Raw genomic sequence first — 21,266 nt, 5'->3', positions numbered from 1 at the left:
AAACCAGGAAACAGCTACGATCTTTTCTAGGCATGGCTGCATTCTACCACAGATTCATCCCCAATTTCTCAGCTAGAGCAGCATCTCTAACAGACATGACGGGTTCCAGAAGTCCCACCAAAATTCAGTGGACAGCAGATGCCGTTGCAGCTTTTAAGGACATTAGCCAATCCCTGAGTAAAAATCCAGTTTTGCATTCACCAGATTTTACAAAAGACTTTTTGTTGCAAACTGATGCTTCTGAAAGGGGTCTTGGGGCAGTGCTTCTGCAGGGACCACCAGAGGACCAACATCCAGTTGCCTACATCAGCCGCAAGCTGCTGCCAAGAGAGAGACGATATGCAACTGTGGAGAAGGAAGCCTTGGCTATTAAATGGGCCCTTGACTCATTTAAATATTATTTGCTCGGAAGAGAATTCACCCTTCAGACTGATCATAGAGCCCTCCAGTGGCTAGAAAGGATGAAGGACACTAATGGGAGAATCACCAGATGGTATCTTGCTATGCAGCCATTTCGGTTTAAGGTTCACTACATCCCCGGCAAAGACAACACCACTGCTGATTACCTTTCTCGGTGCCAGAGTGAAGACCAGGAAGTGGGGGAGTGTGTGATGGCCAAATCCATGGCCACACTCTGATGTCGGTAACTCTTTTTATGCACAGTTCATTTTTCATACAAACACAACACTTTAGTTTCAATAAAAACATTTATTAGTTGATTTGAATGCATTTGTTCTATTTGTTAGCGCGCACATTTAGTTAACATATGTATTTATATCAACTTAAAATTAATTTGGTTTGCTTAAGATTAATTCTGTTTGTTTTTCCCTCCGGTACTTACCTGCCTTGGAGTTACCAGACAGAGGATGGGGGCCAGGGCTCAGCAGGCTTACATGCTGATTGGACTGAACCACTAGTTCCTGCTGGCAGGGGGATTTGTAGTTTCTTTCTTTAGATAAGTTTTGTATTTAAGTAAATATTAGTATTTAAAGTTTAATATTTTTGATTTTCAGTTTTGGGTCTTTAGTTTAGCCAAACTTAGCTGTACTGTTATTTGTTTTGTGTTATTTGTAGTTGTATTCTGTTTAGTTACCCCTATTGTGTCTTAATTGGTCTGATCAGCCAGTATATAAACCCCTGTGTGTCATTTCTTTGTTAGGTCAGTTATGTTTGTTTGTACAGCCAGTTTGTTTACATTTTTTGCCTGAGTTCAGTTTTGTTTCTTTGACCTCTTTTATGAGCTCAGTTTATCTTTTGTTATTTATAATCTTTGGGTTAAAATAAAAAACCCTATTTTTCTAATATGTCCTGTGACTCCTCCTGTTTTTAACTCGGTCCATCACAACCTTGTTGGAATAATTTATAAGTAATCAAAAATTGCATAAATTTTGACAGAAAATAACATTTTTTATTTCTAATATTTAACTTCTATGGTGAACTATTTCATTTTTTCTATATTTCATGAGCAGGAATAAATTAAATGAATAAAGTAAATCCTGCAACATTTTGCATAATTTATGTGTCATTATTTAAAACTTGTTGATATTTTTACAATATTAATAAAAATATTAAACACATTTATTCTTCTGTGGTCATTTCAGTTTTTGATGTTTTTTGCTACAGAACCTAACTAATAAACATACTCAGAAATTTAACCAACAGAATAAACTGATTGTAAGAAAATTTAAATTGATGAAATTTGTAGTCCCCATTAAATCTGTAGAGGTTTTATGTCTGGTTTTGGTTGCCGTAGTTACTCTTTAGCTCTTTATCTTCACTTTTTCTCAGTTAGGGAGCCGCTGATGGTGAAAAGTCTCATCTTCATTTAAAATAAAATAATAGAATCTGATAAAGTTTTGTGTTCCGGTCATCAGCCTGTTTGCATGTGATGCTGCAGGTGTTGCTGCAGATGCTGCAGGTGCTGTAATGCTGCAGCAGCTGCAGGGTTACTCACCACTAAAAGTGCAAACAGGATGACTCCGCAGCTCCATGCGTCTGCTTTCCTCCCGTCGTATTTCTCTCCCTGAATGAAGACAAAACGCAGCGATGAAAGATTCAACCAGAACTCAGACATGAAGTTCATCAGTTATTATTTCAGAAATTAAAATGATTTTGCAGCAAAAAGATGGAAAACTGACGTCAAACTAACTGAAAGTTCAGCAGAGGTTATGGAGGTTCAGATGCATTAAGCAGAAATACGGACTAAAACTAACAGGTTTCAGAAGATGAAATACAAAGAAAGTGCATTTGAGTTCGGAGGCGACGTGATGAAGAGGAGGAGGAAGAGTGAAGAGAGCGGAGATGGAAGAGCAGCTCTTACTGAACAGAAAGGAGAAAGCAGAGAAAGCACTCACCCTGATGACCTCCGGGCAGGCGTAGTGCGGAGATCTGAAAGCAGAGCAAACCGGACGTTAGTCTGGAGGAGATGCTCCGAAAGAAACCCGTTCACACAAAGCCAGCGAGACAGAAAAACAGAAAACGGCGAAAAGACGAAGAAACCGAGACAGAAAAACAGAAACAAACAGTTTTTCTTTCCTGGTGTTGATCTGAAGCAGATTTAAACCAGCAGCTCTGAATCCAGCTCCTTATTAACGTCTGGGGTCAGTTTACATAAAAATAAAATAAAATTGTAAATTTTTACATGTTATTCAATAAAAAGTGACCCTACAGGAATAAACAGGAAAAGACGGACGGAGTTTCCAATCAATAATTCAACATAATTCAATTATTTAGATGCATTTAAAGAGTTTTAATCAGACTCTGATCGGTTGAATCTTCTCAACTTGTGTGAGATCCTTCAGTAAATCCGGCCATAACTGAGGTAATTCATTTACAGTTCATTTTATAAAAATGTAAAAACTATGAAGGAAAAGAGGATTTCCATGTTTAATATGTTGCAGTTGTGATTCTACAGGAATAAAGTCAGATTCAAGTTTTCTCCTGTCTGCAGTTGGGAAACGTTGCTGTGGTTTAATTTGCAGGCAGTGAGAAACATTCATTACTTCACATTTTGAAAAACTGCTTGAAAAGTGGAAATAAAACGAGACGACCAATCAACCTGCACTGCAAAAACACAAAATATTAGCAAGTAATTTTGGTCAAGTTTCTGCTGCAAATATTTTAGTTCATTAAAGCAAAACTGAGTTAACTTAAAAATAACTTTTCATCAAGATATGGGATCTTGTTTTAAATAAATAATTCCTTAATATTGATAAAAATCTCTCATTCCCCTCATTTCATTTTTACCACGGGGAAAATGTTTGGTTACAGTGAATTAATCTTGGTTAGATTTGGTGTTTTTCAGTGTGTAACAGATCCTGCAGCAGATCTGAAACAATTAATCTGCTAATAAATATTTCAACTTAAATGTGACAAATAACATGAATATGTTGTATTTTTCTGACAGGTCGGTTCTGCAGAACCTCCGTCTGGTCCTCATCAGAACCAGCGAAGCGGAGAGCCCGGTTCCCCCAGCAGTGTGTAAACACACACACTTCATCTCCGCTGATGACATTCCTAATTATGTAGCTGGAAGTGAAGCGGGTCGACCGGCAGAACTCGGACACGTCACAACACGCCGAGCGCCGTCGATCACAGCTTCCTGCCGGACTCCGCTCGTTTGGGTTTCATTAACGCCGCTTGGTGGAGCCGATCTGACCCGAACCCGTCGGAGCGTGGAGCAGGAGACGTCTGGCTGGTTCTGATCTGAGAAAGTTTCAGTCGCTGCAGGAGGAAAACAAACATGGCTGCTGCTGATCTGCAGCTTCTGGTTCTACAAACTGACCAGAAATCCGACTTTACAGCAGCTGATGACAAGAAACCAGTTTAAACAGCAGATAATTAACCAAAGATTCACTGTTCTGACTCACTGAGACCCTCTAGTGGCCAAACTCAGACTACGAGAGATTAAGTTCCACAAACGGCCGATGAAAGAGCATCGTTCAGTTTTCTGAGACAAATGACTGAAATCTGATCATTTTTTCACCAAAATCGAGGAGTGACTGCAGGCATCAGGCTGAATTTACCCTGGTAAGAAATTAGTTTTTTAATTTTGAAGTCTGCTGCTGATCCTTGTAGTAAATAAATTTATCAGCTCTCCCTTTAAATGTCGCTCTTACATGATTTTACACACAATGATCAGCTGCAGCAGAGATTTGGACTTCAGTATTCTGACTTTCCCTCCAGATGCAGCGTTAGCATAATGTAACGTTTTGATGCCAAACATGTTACTGCAGCTAAGTTCAGACTTTTTTGTGCTCTGAATTATTTTCCAACAGGTAAAACGAGGCTTGATTGTGTGGAGAAAACTGAGACTTTCAGCTGCTTCCATCCACCAAAGCTTTGTTTTAAACAGCAGCTGCTCAACAGACTGATGGAAACATTTGGGAGTTTATCTGCCTCAATGCTAACAGAAGCTGACTCACCAGGAAGAGCTTTTAAATCTCTGCTGGAATGCTAGTCTGATAGGTCTCAGCATTTCTCTTTGCATCTCCTCCTCAATAGATCATTTCTCAAACAAATCTAATAAAAATAAATAAACTAAATCTAATAAAAATAAATAAAATAAATCCATTTTTTAAATAAATGAAATGTTTTGATTAAACACATTTAGTTAGATGTTTTTCTCTGCATGAACTCATGATGTTTATTTCGGGTCAGGAGTTTCCAGAAACCTGTTCAGTTCTTCCTGCATGCGGTTGGGTCTCAGCCGGACCCTCAGAACCGAGCAGCAGGTAGGAAACCTTCGCATCAGAAGCTGCTGCTTACATGATAACGACAGTTTCTGCTCAGCCTCCGACGCTGCAATCTCCCGCGCTCCGTGATGCGTTTAGGAGCGACGTGGATTTAGCCGTTCCACACGCCTGACTCTGGCCGAACGGGTCGGAACCGCTAATATTCTGCAGCGCTCTCAGAAAACTCCAAACACTCACATCAGGTCGGCTGCTCCGTTCAGTCAACACTGAACAGGTCCCACTCAAACAAGGAAAATAATGAGGCAGCAGGTTGATGCTCACCCACAGCTGGTCTCCAGCAGACTGTCCCCGACCTGCAGAGACGCCATGCCGAAGTCCGCTATTCTGATGTTGTTCTTCTCATCTAACAACAAGTTCTCTGGCTTCAGATCTCTGTGGCTGCAGGGGACAGAGAGACAGGGGGACAGGGGGACAGAGAGACAGAATCAGTTTCATTCGTCACCAAAACTTCAACACAAAGGTCAAACTTTATTCAACTGAATGTTTGCAAATCAATTTAGCGTCTTAAATTGAGGGAAAGCTAAGGGAGCTAAATGTTTTCAAAGTTAGCAAAAACATTAAAGTGCTAAACAAACCATGGAGGCTTTTCCTGAATCCTTATTTAAGGTGGATATTTAAGGTGGATATTTTCTGTTTAAACTGTGAAGAAGATCTTTGGGTGTAAAAACTCCACATTCAAGTCACATTTTGTGTTTACTGAGTTTCTGATCTTACAGCTTCAGATGAATTAAACAGACAGTTTTTGTCATTTAGCCCAAAGTGAAACATTTCCTTGAAATCGTAAAGTTTTCTTTGCAAACATTTACAATAAACTTCTGCTTTTGGTCATAAACAGCTAACATTTGTTAAAACCTGCAGCTGAGGATTTTCCCTCTGTGGTTCATCCAGTAAAAACACACAGAGCGAAAGAAATCGAGTCGTTCAAAGCCAAACACTTGACGTCCAACGCCGAGCGCCTTTGATGTGCAGTTGCACTTCAGATGCTGCAGCCAGAGGAACTAAAGGTTTCAGGGAGATGAGAGGAGATCAAGAGGAGCCGCCTCTACCGTCGCCCCCGGCAACGGCTGACGAGGAGACGAAACCGCCGAAAACGGAGCAAACGCTTCAGGAATCGTCTCAACAACATTATTCTGAGAATATTCTGCACTTCGAATCTAAAGCCCAGAGACGAGTCGGGTTCTGCTGGTCCGGGCCGCAGGACAGCAGGCTGGTTCTGAACCCGCAGACTGAATCGGACCGGGAGCAGAACTGAATCGGACCGGGAGCAGAACTGAATCGGACCGGGAGCAGAACTGAATCGGACCGGGAGCAGAACCGCAGTGAGTACGGACCAGATGGAGTGGCTGTGGCAGAAGTCCAGCGCTGAGATGATCTGTCTGAAGAACTTCCGGGCCTCTTTGGGCGTCAGCCGGCCTTTCTTCACCAGGTAGTCGAACAGCTCCCCGCCGGACACGTGTTCCAGCACCAGGTACCTGCAGAGGTCAGAGGTCAGCACACCGTCAAGGTGAATCCAAACACACTCTGTCAGATCTACGGTTTCATTTATCAGGAAATACTAAAAATTAATCTTTCCCAGAGTTTTAGATTTATAAAAGGACTTTGACTAGACCGTTGCCGCTATCAGATGGACTGATTTTCACCTGGTTGAACCAATCACTGTCAGAGAAATGTTAATGTTTATAAATAAAACATTATTTAACTGTTTTTATTTGATCCTTCTTGGCTGTTAGACTTTTACTTTGCTGTTTCATGTTGCATCAATAAATTGACATAAGCAGAAGAATCTGGTTTTGTTTTATGTTTCTGGATCTCAGAGTTTTATCCTTATCTGAACTTTAAAGAAATTCAATCAGTTTTAGCATTTTTCTAGCGAAAAGAAGACAAATATTTGGATTCATAATTCATCTCCAGATGGTTTCCTGTCAGCGCAGATTTAACAGAAATCTTTTGTTTCATCTTCCATCCGGCTGAAGGAGACATTAATCATTTAATCCAGTCGTAAACTACAGCATGCTCGGCTATAACCTTACGTTGATGTATGAAGTAAATCTGCAGCTTTGCGTGTTTGTGCTGTAAAATGTTTCATCCATCTCCAGGACTGATTTATCTCAGGAACATCCCTGATCGCCGCGCGGCCTCGCCGTCCTCGCCGCCTGATTTATTAGCAGATTAAGGGATCTGCTGGAGCGTTTCGCCGTCAGAGCCGTTTAAATTAGAAACACGGCCGGCTGTGATTTGTGAGGCGGGACTTTCTGTTTGCATCCATGATGACCGTCCGTCGCCATCCTCGCAACATTAGGAAAACAAATTCCGGCTCCATCTGACGCCGGTGGCTTTATCAATTATTGAGCGGCGCGTTAAGCGTCGCCGCTGGAGCGCGGCTGCGACTCGCAGCAGATTAATGCGAACAATAAAGGAAGGAAAAGCTGCAGCTGCTGCAGGTCGGACTGATGGAGAAACAATTCAGGCCTAATGAGAAAACAAGAGAACAACCTGATCCTCTTGTCTCTATTAAAGAAACCAGACATTAGCTGCTCAATTACTTTATTACATAACATTCAGTAGCAAGCATTGACCTTTGAACTTTACTTCTTGACTCTTTTATCACTTAGAGGCATGAAATATACTCAGCGATTATCTCAACGGTTCTTCAGCAGCAATCATTCTAAAAAATAAGAAGCAGGTGGAAAATGTCATGATGCTGCCACCACCATGCCTGAAAGAGTTTCTGAGTGTGAAAACCTCAGTTTGATGAATTAAAATTAATTTTAAAAAAAGGGTAAATATATTTTCTTGCATTCAGTTACTTTCTAGTTTATTTTACCTTTAACTGGTTTTGAGCCGATATGAACGGCTTAATGTGGGCAGATACCAAGATCTGATCAAACCTGCTGAGAGATCATGACGGAGTGAGTGACTGCTGCAGGAGCTTCTCTTTGCAGACTGCATATATATAGATCTATATATATGCATATATATAGATCTATATATATGCATATATATAGATCTATATATATGCAGTCTGCAAAGAGAAGCTCCTGCAGCAGTCACCAGGTACCTGCAGAGGTCAGAGGTACCTGGTGACTGCTGCAGGAGCTGCTGCAGGAGCTGTATATATATCTATATATATATATATATATAGATATATATATGAAGCAAAGCTCTAGGAAGGAGCAGATTGTCCACAGAGGTCAGTGGATCCATGCGGCTGAAAAATCTCCTCATCCAAACACAAAAACCTTTCAATCGAAAAGCTATTTTTTACCCTGAAATTGACATATTTCCATAAAGCAAATTTTATTTTGTAATTACAATTTGCGTAACTTTATGGTCAATGGAAACGCAGCTTCTGTCACATGACCAAACTCCTCCCATCCAGCAGAAACAACAAGATGGAAATGAACATCGGTTGTTAATATCAACCCAGTTTTACTTACTGGACCAGAACCGATAAGTTAGCAGATGCATCGAGCATTAATGCGTTAAAACTTCAATCTCTGACTGCAAAGTTATCATAATGTTATGATGCTTTTTCTCTTTGTTCTTTAAGGAAAACTTTAATCCAGACAGAACTCAGGTGACAATCTGGTTTGAATCCCAGCCTGGAGTCTCTCTGCATGTTCTCCCTGGTCAGGAACAGTTCCTCTCAAACCTTTTGATTTTATTTTTCCAGACAGAAAATCTAATCTCAGTTTTCACAGAAGTAGAAAACCAGACCTAGAAGCTGAAATGGACCTTCAAAAAGCAGCTTACAGGTATTTCTTGTTTTCGTAGACGTCGTGCAGCTTCAGGACGTGAGGATGCTCGATGAGTTTCAGGATGGCGATCTCCCGCTCCACCTGCAGACAGAAACGCACAAAATGAGTGAAAAACATTGAAGCCTGCAGCAGAGCGCTGAGCTGAGAGTAAAAAACCTCCGGACCTGCAGCCAGAGCCTCTGATGAAAGCCGACACGCAGCATCTTTCCGTTACATCACTTTAATCAGACAAAGTGGGTCTGCAGGGTTTCACAGCCATGTTGTTTGGAGGCAGCCGAAGCAGAAATTCACACTTTAACCCCAGTTGGTTCAGCTGTAACCACCGCTGATCTGCTGCTTAAAGTCTGACACTTTAGTTTAACACTAATGTGTTACAGGGACCAGCTGGTCACGCCTGAACAACCAGAAACAAGGAAAGCTGCTTGTTGCAGCGACAGAAAACAGAAATCATTTCAGTTCTCACATCGTCTCCTTCAGGCTGGCAGGAAAAAAACCCGACAAAACTGAACCGCTCGCTGTGTGGCTAAACAGTCCAAATTCACTCAGTTAACAGAAAACAGAGAGAAAAACAAAAAAATGCTGCTGTACAGGTAAATATCCAGATCTACTACAGAATAAATGAAGCCAACAGCCTGCAGTTTGTTCATTTCATTCATAAAACATCAAATTCTCCAAAGTCTGAAGTAAAATTTACACTAAAGAGAGAAAGTTTCAGTGACTGAAACCAACACACATCTTTTCTGTTTCCACAGGATTGAACAGCAGCAGTTCAGTCAGGCTGCTGCTCTGGAGCAAACAGGTGTGTGTTAGCACAACGCCAGGCTGGAAAGTAGTCAGCAATGGCCTTAAAGAAACATCACCTGTATTCCCATCAACCTGGTAAGGGCAAAAAAGCAGCAGGGAAATAAAAAGAAAAATATATAACAAAGTTACATTTAATTTTATTTAAAAACATTTTGGATTAGTTTTTCCAGTTCTGTAAAAAATAACCATTACTGCTGAATATTTATTTGGATCAATATATATATTAAAAAAAAATTCTTAAGAACCCACTCATCAGTTATCTAGAAATAAAAACAACCCAGAGATCGTCTATTACAAGGATATGAGCTTAAAATTCAAACTACATGACACCATATGGAGAAGTGCTAGAATAGTATTGTGGTTATGTCTCAATAATATTAAACGTTTCTTTCTTTTTCAAAAAATGATAATATTTTGACATTTTCCCTTGTTAAACTACATAAAACACAAAGTTTCTTTTCTACGGGACTAAAGATAAAAAGTCGCAGTAAACGCGCATCTCACTCTGCTGAGGATCTTTGCAGATGGAGGAAACGGCAGGCTAACGCTAGCTTACAATTTCTCTCTCTTTGAGTCAAAAATTACAGAAACGTTTAAATTAACTGTATTTCTCCATCCCATAATAATGAGAACGTTTCTTATTATTACAAGAAGCAAAACTCGTTAAAACAGGAACATTTCTCGTATCGAGACAAGTTTTAAATCTCATTCCACATTAAAACTACATAACATTCTTGTCATAATTCTTGTTATAATGAGAAACTTTCTCGTGAAAATATTTCCAAGCTGTGGCCGTTAAACGGTTCTGTAAAGAAATCGAGCTTGAAGTCTTTTTTCTTCGCTGAAATGTGACAGGAACGTTTCCTCAGGAGCATTACTGCCCCCGACAGGTCAATTGAGAGAATTACATTCTATTACAAACCCGCCCTGTGCACGCGTTACCAAAGTTTAGCCACTAGAGAGCGCTAATTTTCACCTCTGGTAGTAATTTTTTCAAGAATGTAGCTAATATAATAAATCTGTAGTTTAGATTAAAGGGGAAAGCAGCGGCCAGATGGAGCTAATGAAATAAACTCCAACTGATCATCAGCTCTATAAAGGCTGGTGAAGCTTGCTGGTGAGTTGTGTCAGGTCTGTGTTAATATGCCACCAAGATAGATCTCCAAAATGAGTCCAAAAGCTGCAGCTGGGTCGTCAGCAGAACCATGATCCCAAACACAGCAGCAGATCTGCAGCAAAATGTCTGAAAAAGGACAGAAGTGCTTTTACTGGCAGTAGTTTCACCTGAGAGTCATTCATGTTTTTACAGTCGCTGCCTTGAGCAGCATTAAGACCACCTGCTGTTCAGTCCATTTGCCGCCTGCTGGCGCCTGAGTGGGGCCGGTTCTGGACCTCTGAGCTGCAGAAACAAACTGGCAGCAGTTCTTACTCTGATGTTACTAAACATCCAAAAGCTGGGGTAGGGTTAGGGTTAGTTCAGCTGGCCGAGTTTTCCAAACAGGCCATTCAGAACTTTATCTGTTTTTTTACCGGCTCCACTTCCTGGCCAGATCAGTGACTGAGGCATTAAAATCCACCCAGTCTGAGGAGTAAAACTCACACCAGAACCGCAGTGTGACAGACACTGTGACTTCTGACATCTCCGGTTTTTGCAGCCTGGTTTCTGTCAGCAGATCTTCACAGACGTCCAGCTTGTTGTGATTCCTGCAAAGAGAAATATTTTCTCCTCACCCAGAAACCGGACAGGCTCCAGGAGTCTGGAATCAGTCCTAAACTAAATACTCTGACTCACTATTATTATTCAATATTTTACTGACCCGCCGTTATCAGTGGTGTTAAATCATTCAATATTATAATGAATGGCAGGTCGTGAGTTCTACAAAATTATTAAAATGATCTTAAAAACTAAGATGAATCTAAAACTTCTGTGTGAGGTGGGAGAATCAGAGCATCTCCACGGTGTTTGCAGGCGCCTGCTTGCTGATGCAGCATTAAGGGTTTAGTGGGAACATCTGGCAGCAGAAATGATTTAAAGTCTCTTCATCTCACACCTCTGGGAATGTTTCATGTTCTGAAGGAGGTTGGAAACATAAAAGTAACAAAAAGTTGATGAATTGGACAATACTGACTCAAGACTGTCAGATTCCAGAAGATGAGGAGGATCTAAAGGTCTGATGATGAAGATTTGATCATCATCTAACTGGTGAGTCCACAGCGACCAGACAGCATCAATATTTATAGAATAAGTGGAAATCCATCCCACTGGTCTTCATCAGACTTAAACACGTCAACATGTCGCTGCGTTAATGGTCCTTTCTTCTGCCTCTCCACCAGAACGCCTGACCGTCTGGACTCCGCTCTGGTGATGTGACTGAGAACGGACAGACTCGGGACAGAAGACCCTGAAAATCAGATTTCACTTCCATCAAAGCCGCCGCTCTTCAAAGCCCCGTCACTGAGGACGGCGCCGGAGGCTGGCAGCAAATAAATTATAAAAGAATCAGGTTTTAATCTTTGGACTCAGTGTCCTGCAGAACCGGCGTCACAGCAGCTGATGGAGAAGCTCCTGGCCTGAGGGGGCGCTGTACCCAGACCCACTGAAGGAAACAACACAAAACCCTCACTGAGCGCAACTTACTTCTTCACCAAATGGAAACAAAAAAGGAATGGCATCAGAATTTAACGACTGGAGGATTTTTCTTTTGCCTTTGGTAAAAAACCATGAACCATTTACCCAGAATGCCCTGCTCTGTAGTCCACTTCCTGCTTTTGGAGCGGTCTCCAGTCCGCTCGGCGTTCCCATATGCATTCAGTCTGTTCCAGAGTTCACTTCAACCAAACAGAGACAGAGGTTTGTAGGTGGACCAGAGTTCACTCTTTTGGTCCAATTGTGCATTCACACCTCCACAAACGAACCGGACTTTGTAACTAAACAAACTGGAATTGGATTCAAGAGTAGTAACTGCTCACGGATTGTTACAAAAAATTAAACGTTCAGAGTTTTATTTGTGCTCCTCATGGCTTTCTATGATGGTCTTATGCAGAAGAAAGACCATAAAACCACACATTATTATTGTTTTTAGCAGATCACAGGCCGTCTTCTCTTCCTACTCAGCCACTGAATCAACTCTCATGTCCTGCTTCACTACCTCCATGAGTTTTCCCTGGAGTTTCCTGCTCCGGTTTTCCAGTTCGTCATCATTCTCTGGGTTCGCCTGCGTTGTGTCGGTAGGTGATCCTCTGTAAATGTCCCCGGTGTCTCCGCCTTCACACATCAGATCCAGTTGCCTCTGTTTTCATCAGTTCTCCGCCGGCTCACACAGTGCAGCCTGGCAGAGGCTAATTAAAGACATGTACAAGGTAAGCAGGCTCTGAACCTGGCGCCCCCCGGGTTGACTGCCACACTGACGGTTATTAGACTCAATTATGTCCCATATGGTTTTTTAATGTGCTGTAATAAAGTGCGCTGTGACGGTTGGTGGAAGGTTGCAGGTGAAACTCTGGGTTACTCATCGTCCCTGCAGAGCAGAGACAGCAGAACCGCTTCCTGGTTGAGTCAACTGCTTAGAAAGGTGACGATGTTTAAGTCTCTAATAAGTCGGGTTGTGCAGGACGCAGGCGAAGGAGAGCCGCTTTAAATTCAATTATCTCCTGGACGTCTGGATGTTAATACAAAGCAATTAGTGCTGGTTGTGTTCAAGTGTGATGGGAGGAATGGAAATAAACGTGTTACATTTCACAGCCCAGTATCTCCAGACTGAGAAACCTCATTACAAGTGCGAACGCTCCTGTTTCTTTCATGAAGTGAGATGAAAAGTCAGCGTGAGGACGCCGTGGTCATCCAGAGTTCAACCTCTGCTGCTTTTTGATTCACTTTATCCCCAGGCGAGTGTTAGAGCGTCTTCTCTGCCTCTCAGCTCATTCAGCATCAGATCAAACCTTCACTATCTGTACTGGTGTCTGGACTCTAACACAGCCAGGCTAAAGGTATCTGTGTGGCAGGAGCCACAGTCCGAAATGCACAGGAAGAACCTGCGCACACCTGGTAGAAAGACCGCAGACCGGGATCTGAACCCAGGATCTTCTTGCTGCAAGGATTTGGAGAAACACAATAATTTCTTCTGTTTGTCCATCACAGCAATGCAAACAGAAGCAGTGAAAGTAAAGCAGAGATTTTAACAACAAAAGTGTGAAATGCAACAGAATTTTAGACATTTCTACTGCTTAAAACTTAAAGTTGCTTCTTTTACGTTAAAAGCTTAAAATTGCTTCTATCACAGCCAAACACACAAACTGTTTGATGAATTGCGACGCCGCTGCCACACCATTTATCCTCCTTTGTCGGTTTTATCAGCCTCCTTTAAGGAGAATAACTACAGACTGTTTCAGCTTCACCTCCAAGCACAAGATCAAAGATCTTATCACAAACCTGCCAACGACCCGACACAGAGAATCCAAACTCTCAGCGATTATCCTGCTGCTCTACAAGCCCGGATCAGAGTGAGGCAACTTCAGGTTCAACTCCAGGCTTCCAGCATCTTAATGTGGTTCATTTCTTACCGAGGCGTAACTCTGTCACTTTTCCTGCTGCTGAGCAACACATGAGGCAACATTAGAAAAGTTTAGACACTCTCCTCTAATTCCCAAAGTAACACCAGAAATCACATCCGTACCGACTGAAATCCTCCATCACCACAACCCGATCTGTGACTCAAGTAGACTCTTATTTTGAAAATGGAATAAAAAAATATGAGGAAGAAGTTGTGAACTATTCAAAAGAGAAGAAAGGAACATTAGCAAGACGTTTCCCCACAAACAAGCAGTCACTGTGTTGAAGTTAGTGGTCGAACTGTGGGCGGTAACATTAGCATAGCTGCTACATGTTTAGCTTTGAGATGCTATTATAGGCTAGAATGGCTAACATGCTAACTCCTTTTAGCACAACTTGAACACAACAATAGTCTCTTCCGTCTCATCAAATTTTATTTTTGAAGCAGAAATTAACCCCCAGTGAGCCGAGAGAATCGGCTTCTTCGTCCATCTCTGTTGTTAGCAGAAATCACTTGTGCGTCAGATTTATTATGTACCAGAAACACATACAAACTATTGTTTGTAGTAAAAAGAAAAACAAATTGAACTGCGTTAAAAAGTTGACATACTTAGGAAATCAAAATTAACCTGTTGAAGTCCAGCCCCTAACATTTACATGAGTTAGAACGTGTTTTTAACTAAAGTGAAGTTCTATGCAGATGATAACAAACTTTATTCAGTTTGTTCTACTCTATGACAAACTGCAAGCTGCTTCTAGCTGCACTTTTCTTTAACTTGCTCTTATTGTCAATTAAACTAAATTTATTAAATAACTCTGAGATTTAATATAATTTATGTTTTTCTATTTTTATTATAATCGTCTTACAATATTTGGGATTTGACTTTCAGATACCAGAATCCATACTGGCCCTCCATCATTCCAACTTGAAATGGTTTTATTTTTCACACAAAGTGCAAAACTTTTATTTCTTTCACAAATTTTCTCTCAACATTCCTGTTCAAGGTTCCACAAAAGAGAATAAATATCCAGATAATATGTACATATGCATCAAGAAAAGGCAGAAAACTGTGATCCTCTGACACAAACAAACAGCAACAGGAAACTTTACATGAGGATCAACTCAGGATTCAGTGTCAGATCACATAAAGAAAGGTTTCCTGCAGCTGTCAGTCAGCTGTTTTCAAACCCAAATCAAAGTTTAGAATATTTAAAAAGTTCAACAATCCAGAATCTCTTAACTTTAAAATCTCATTTATCATCATCCGTCCCTCTGCTGGCTTCATGTTTGAAACCTGCCAACACGTATTTTCCTCCATTTTCTCAGAGAAGCTCCGAGTCGCGTCAAAAGCCAACATCCTCCTGGGATCGACGCCTCCTCGCGTCAGAGCTCGTCTTAATGAATTACAAGGACCGACTCTGGTTACGGCGCCGCTTCCAAATCTCTCTTTAATTGAAACACGATGCAGGGCCGGGGGCCGACGGGGGCCGTAAATCGGAACATCCGCTCGGTAATCAAACCGCCATCTGTTGCCATGGCGTCCAGAGGAGAGCCCGGCTCAGTCCGCGGTCCAGTCGCAATCAGACAGCGAGACGCGAGGCTCCACAAACGACACGGAGCATTCAGGCGCTTAATGGAGCAACACGAATCCATTCAGAGGCGACAGGAGGAGCAGGAGGAGCAGCCTGCTCCGAGACAAAACAGGAAACAGGAGAAACGGGAGGAAAGAGGGAAAGAAAGAAATGGAAGGACAGAAAAGTGCTGGACCTGTCCCACTGGAAAACAACATGAACACTACCAAATAGCTCAAATTCTGGATTTGTAGCATAAAATTGTTGAAATTACTTCCTCAGAATCTCTTTTTTTTTTTTTTCAAATCCAGTGGAGGGGAAAAATTGCCGAGTCATAAACCTAAAACTTCTCGGTCAGCGTTTTGTTGCCTGGTTTTCCTCAGAGCTTTAATTCTCGCAGGACTCCCCTGATGAAAAACTATTTCCGTCATCAGTCAGGCTCCAGCTGACGGATCGTCCTGCAGGACGGACCTTCGTCACGCCGCTTTCTTTTCCCTCCTCAAATTTCCACCAATAATCTCCAGTGTGACTGTTTGCTCTCAGTGATTTGATTCATTCTGGTGGACAGAGTTTGTTCTTCCACATGGATAACAGTCCAGTTTTTTTATTAAAGGCTGTATTTTATCCCCAGTTTTTGGCTAAAGTGCATTTTTATGCAGACGATGTCGTATTTACTCAGCTGGTTCTTCTCTCTAATGACCTACTTTATTTACAGTGTTTTCCCAACTCTGAGTTATTCCATATTGTTTTATTACATCAATTTAATTTAGTTTTTTTGACAAATGTTTTAAAAAGGCAGAAAGTTCATCTGTTATTTTAAACAGGTTTCTATCAAGGTTGTGACGAAAAATGGAAAAAGATAAAGCAGAGAGTGAAGGAGAAAGAGAAAGCATTGAAATAAATTAAAAATATAAATTAAAATTCACTTCTAAAGAAAACTTGGAGACACAAATCAAGTATTAGAAAAACAAATGTTCTCATCAAAAAATTATTTAACTCAGTAATTCAATTCAATCTGCATGAATTAATGCAGCAATCCATGCAAAATGAGCCCCAACCAAATATTAAGTGTAAATACTGTACAACACATGAACATGCAGCTCATCTTTGATCAAAATCATTTGTTATTTGTATGAGAAACTGAATTTTGGGTCTCATCAGCTGTAAGACTGAATAATCATTTTTCTTGAACTGAAATAAACTTTCAGACGACATTTTCATTTATTGAAAATAAATGAACTTTTTAGGCAGTGATCGTTTAGGTTCTTTTGTTGCTGCACAGATAATTTCCATCAAGGTTTATCAAGAAGGAAAAGAAGAATAAAAGGTTCAATGAGAAGTGAAGAGGAAGCTCCAGAGGAAAAGTCTGCAGAGAAACGTCACATCAGCAGGGAGAATCTCCCCGCTGGGAAACGGCCGGGCAGCGGCCCAGATCTTTTTTTCCTCCACTCAGGCGTCTGATGATGAGGGAGATGAAGCCGGCAGCCTTCGCAGCCTTCGCAGCCTCTCCTCTGTGTGAAAGCATCATCTGCAGAGAAGCTTTGGTTTAAGGTCAGGGTGAGTCGTGGGAGCAGGTCAGATACTCTCCTCCATCGTTCAGCAACAAAAACCAAGAAAACTTCAGATCCTTTGACCTGGAGAACAAACTGCTGTGACCTCCAGCTGCTCCAGTCCTGGTCGAGGCTCCAGGCTGTTGGGATGTTTTCCACCTGATAATAATGCGGCACATTCAGTTCAATCAGGGAGCAGAACTTCACCATCTGCTCCACCTCCAGCTGCTGTGGTTCTCTGAGTCAAACCAACCTGTTCCCCTCCTGGCCTGTGGGGGCGCTGCACCAAGAACCACTGAAGGAAACAACACTAAAACCTCTGAAGTCACTGAGCACAACTTCCTTCTTCACCAAATGGAAACAAGATGGCGGCGTCAGATTGTAGAGGTTGGAGGATTTCTCTTTAGTCTCTGGTTTAAAAAAAACACAAACCTTTTCTTCTGCTAGCGCTAGGCTAGCACGTTGGTTTTGGTTGTTTTTATTCACATTGCATGTTTGGCTCCCAGTAGAGGAAACAGAAAAAACAGCCAAAAATAATTATATTAGTGAAAATGAGATGAAGATTCATCCTAAACCAGAGTATCTAATAATTCCTAATATTTCTTCATTCAGGATCAAAAACGATCGTCTCGTTTTGTCCAGTAAATCCCTTTAACTGTGGGTTCATGACAACAGCCTGTTTTTTCTCTGGAAGCAAAGAAACACAATGAAAAATATTTTCTTCTCCATCAAAGTGATTTGATAAAGAGCAGCGTAGAGAGGGACGAACAAAAGAAAACAATCTGTCTTTACAGAGCAACAGTTTGACAGGTTCTGCTGGGGAATGTAAATGTGTGAACAAAAGGAGACATTCATATGCAAAACCTCCTCAGAACGACGCTCAACGCGCCACAAAGTTCAGCGAGAAAAGCTGCAGCAGAAAAAGCTGCAGCAGAAAAAGCAACAGAAACGTCTTTAAATGTCACAGACGATGGAACGAAGTGAGGAAATCCCCGCCGACGCAGGGCGACGTTTTCTACATTTCCAGCCGGCTGCTTGGATTCCTTCGCCTGAGCTCACCACGGCCATGACTCGGTACAAAACAAATTAAAAAGTAACTGTTGCCATGACAACAGGGGGGTTGCTCCTGCGGGTTGGACCCCTCAGACAGGCGCAAGGGGAGAGAAAGGTTTTCATCAACAGAAAGACGTCAGCAGAGCTCAGAGGAGCAGAAAACTCTGCAGCGATAGTCGCCTGTAACTGGATCCACAACCGGCTGCAGGATCAGCAGACAGAAACGCAGCTGCAACGCTAACCATGAAACGCTAACGATGCAACGCTAACCATGAAACGCTAACGATGCATCGCTAACCATGAAACGCTAACGATGCAACGCTAACCATGAAACGCTAACGATGCAATGCTAACCATGCTGCAACGCTAACTATTCAGCAACGCTAACCATAAAATGCTAACAATGCAAGGCTAACCATGCAGCAACACTGACCATGAAATGCTAACGATGCAATGCTAACCATGCAACAACGCTAACTATTCAGCAACGCTAACCATGCAGAAATGCTAACCATGAAATGCTAACGATGCAATGCTAACCATGCAGAAACGCCAACTATTCAGCAACGCTAACGATGCAATGCTAACGATGCTGCAATGCTAACGATGCTGCAATGCTAACGATGCTGCAATGCTACCGATGCTGCAACGCTATCAAAGCGATGCGTTTCCGGTCGCTACAGAACACAGTCCACCGACTCCGAGATAAAAACATGAAGGAAGTGTTTCCCTGATCATTGTTTCACTTTCAGAATTAATAATAATTCTTTCAGTTTATAAGAATTCAGATGATGACAAAAGATTAATTTCACACATTTTCAAGAAACAACGAGGAAATTTGCTGATGTCAAAAAGTTGTAAATTTGCAATAAAAGGGAATTACAATTTCCCTTAAAAAAGGCATAAATTTAGCAGATTAAAACAAAGTCTTTAGTATTATAAATGAAGAAATCTGTAAGAAAAATCTTAAATTTACTGAGATTTTAAAGTCAGACATTTGCAACAAAACGTATCACAGATTGAGGTGGTAAATTTATCAGATTCATCTGGATATTTTCCAAACTGCAGTTTCATTTTCTTCTTCATTAAACTGGAGAAAAGTTATAAATAAAGGTATTTCTGAGTGAAATAGATGCATTTATGAGAAACCTGCCCATATTTCTCTACATAGAATACAGACAGAAAATACCACCTGCTGAAAGCTGGAGGTTTTATTTGGGTTAGGGTTAGAAATTGGCTTTGTGAATCCAGTGCAGAAATAAAAGTTTAAATCAAATCATTCTGAACTGTTCTGTAGATTAAATGTTTCCAATTTACTGGATATTAAATGTTTTCGCCTCTGCTGCCACATGAAGCATGTTTGACCTGAGAGTCGGGAGGTTTCCACATTCAGTTAGTAGAAAATATAAAACTCCTTAAAATGCATTTCACCACAAACTCTTCCAATCTGATTGCTGCAGCCAGGAACCAATCAGCAGCGAGCTCCGGCTGTGACCTCACAGCTGAAGCCGTCCTGACATCCTGACCTAAACGTTCCTTCACTCAACGCCAGACTTCGCTTCAGCATCGTGTTGACAGCTAATTAACTGCAGAGCCACAGAGTTCCTCACGCTGACCAATAGGGTGAAAGTGGCGAGGTCACATGACCTCCACCGGCCCCTCTCCAGTCACACTCACACACGGTCTCATAACGACGCTTCATGCTGGAGCAGAGGCTCAGAAAGAGGTGAAAAAAGTCATTTTGGAAGAAAATTGGCTCTGCTGATGATGAACGACTGACTCATTTCCAGCTGTAACTTTTTATGTGCCAGTAATGCAGATTAAAAGGCTGTAAATGCTGAGACAAACTCTGACATTTCAACATCAGAGATTGAGTGAGACAGATCGTAATGAGGCAGGGAGCTGAATTAAAGGCTGTCGACTCAGAAACCCTTCCTGATGGAGGGAAAGTGGAAAATCAGGCAAATCCTCCAGTTTTACTCTGCAGCAAGATGAAATTTAGCAGAAATAATCTCACTAGTTGTTCAGTAATCCACTTTCAGGGACAAATTTAGTTTTATTCTTTTGTATTCACATCAGAGGAGAATCTTGTAATTTATCACAGAAATGTGCAGCACATTTATTTTTTTATGCTAAATTTCATTTTTTACATGAACTAAAACAAAAGTAACATTTATTCATGTGTTACGAATGTTCTGAATAAGTCAGCGTTTTAAAAAAAGCAGAAATCAGAACTTTTCTGAGCGAAATGACCAAACTATGAAACGGGAAAGTGTTCAACCCCGTCACACACAGCAGGAAGCGAAGCGTTGTCCAGCGAACGTGAGTCAGAGCGCCACACGTGACTCACTCGGCCTTCGCCGCATCCACCTGTTTGCTTAGGGCGTAGGAGGGACGGCGGTAATAACAGGAGCGATAAAGAGCAGGTGCCGGTCCGCCGTGTGAGCCCGAACACCTGCGCTGTACGAGACTGTAGCCGGTTCAATACGTGTGGGTGACACGGTGACAGCTCTAAAGTGCACCTGCATCACTTTCTGCTCTATTTCTGGCTCCTGTGGGAGTGAAACACGAATGTTTCTGCAAAACCGACGCTAGGAAGCTCCTAGAAACAATTCCTGCTAGGAAACAGTGACTGCATGACTTTATGTCTCTGGATTAGATGCACCTGTAGGTTCTCTTCCAGAGAGAAAAATGTATCGCTCATTTTCAGAAAAGCTAATCTCTTCTACAAACAGAAACTTTTGCTGCATACCATCAGTCAGGACAAAGAGAGCACCTTAAAGTTTCCCTGTATGCACTTACCAGCACCCAGTAAAAATATGAATCATTTTCAGAAGTGCTTTAGTAAAACCTTGCATCAGAAGTGTCCAGCATAACAGTGATCAGCGGCAGGCTGAAAGATGAATCATGTTCCTCCCTGTTTGGAGGTGAAACAGTCTTACCTTCATTAGAACGGACTCGCTGAGCTTTTCTCTGTTGACGATCTTTATGGCGACCTTTTGACCTGTGACACAGTGGAGACCCAGCTTCACCAGACCTGAAACACAGACATCAAACAACATTCACATCAACCTGGCTCAATCAGAATGGTAAAAACTTTAAAATTTCAGTCATCACATTTGAGAACAGAGCAGCGATAACAAACCAACCAGCCAACCACCAAGCTAACGCTCCAACCAGCTAGCGACCCAACCACCAGTCAGTCCTGGTGCTTCCAGATGTTACA

The 21,266-nt window shown here is 41.6% G+C and overlaps 1 protein-coding gene across 1 annotated transcript in view; it reads right to left on the bottom strand.

The window, feature by feature from the left end:
• Positions 1-21,266, bottom strand: part of LOC116718629 (serine/threonine-protein kinase BRSK2-like) — a 99,705-nt gene that overhangs the window by 25,884 nt on the left and 52,555 nt on the right. Inside the window, exons 2-7 of the mRNA XM_032560775.1 lie at positions 20,983-21,077; positions 8,508-8,593; positions 6,086-6,226; positions 5,016-5,132; positions 2,355-2,388; positions 1,955-2,023 (exon numbers count right to left, since the gene is read on the bottom strand). Coding sequence (XP_032416666.1) covers positions 1,955-2,023; positions 2,355-2,388; positions 5,016-5,132; positions 6,086-6,226; positions 8,508-8,593; positions 20,983-21,077 — 542 coding nt within the window. The remainder of the gene's footprint in view (positions 1-1,954; positions 2,024-2,354; positions 2,389-5,015; positions 5,133-6,085; positions 6,227-8,507; positions 8,594-20,982; positions 21,078-21,266) is intronic.

Source organism: Xiphophorus hellerii, chromosome 4, assembly GCF_003331165.1.
Source record: "Xiphophorus hellerii strain 12219 chromosome 4, Xiphophorus_hellerii-4.1, whole genome shotgun sequence".
Lineage (NCBI taxonomy): Eukaryota > Metazoa > Chordata > Actinopteri > Cyprinodontiformes > Poeciliidae > Xiphophorus > Xiphophorus hellerii.
Note: the sequence above shows the minus strand (reverse complement) of the source record. Positions and strands in the feature narration are given on the sequence as shown.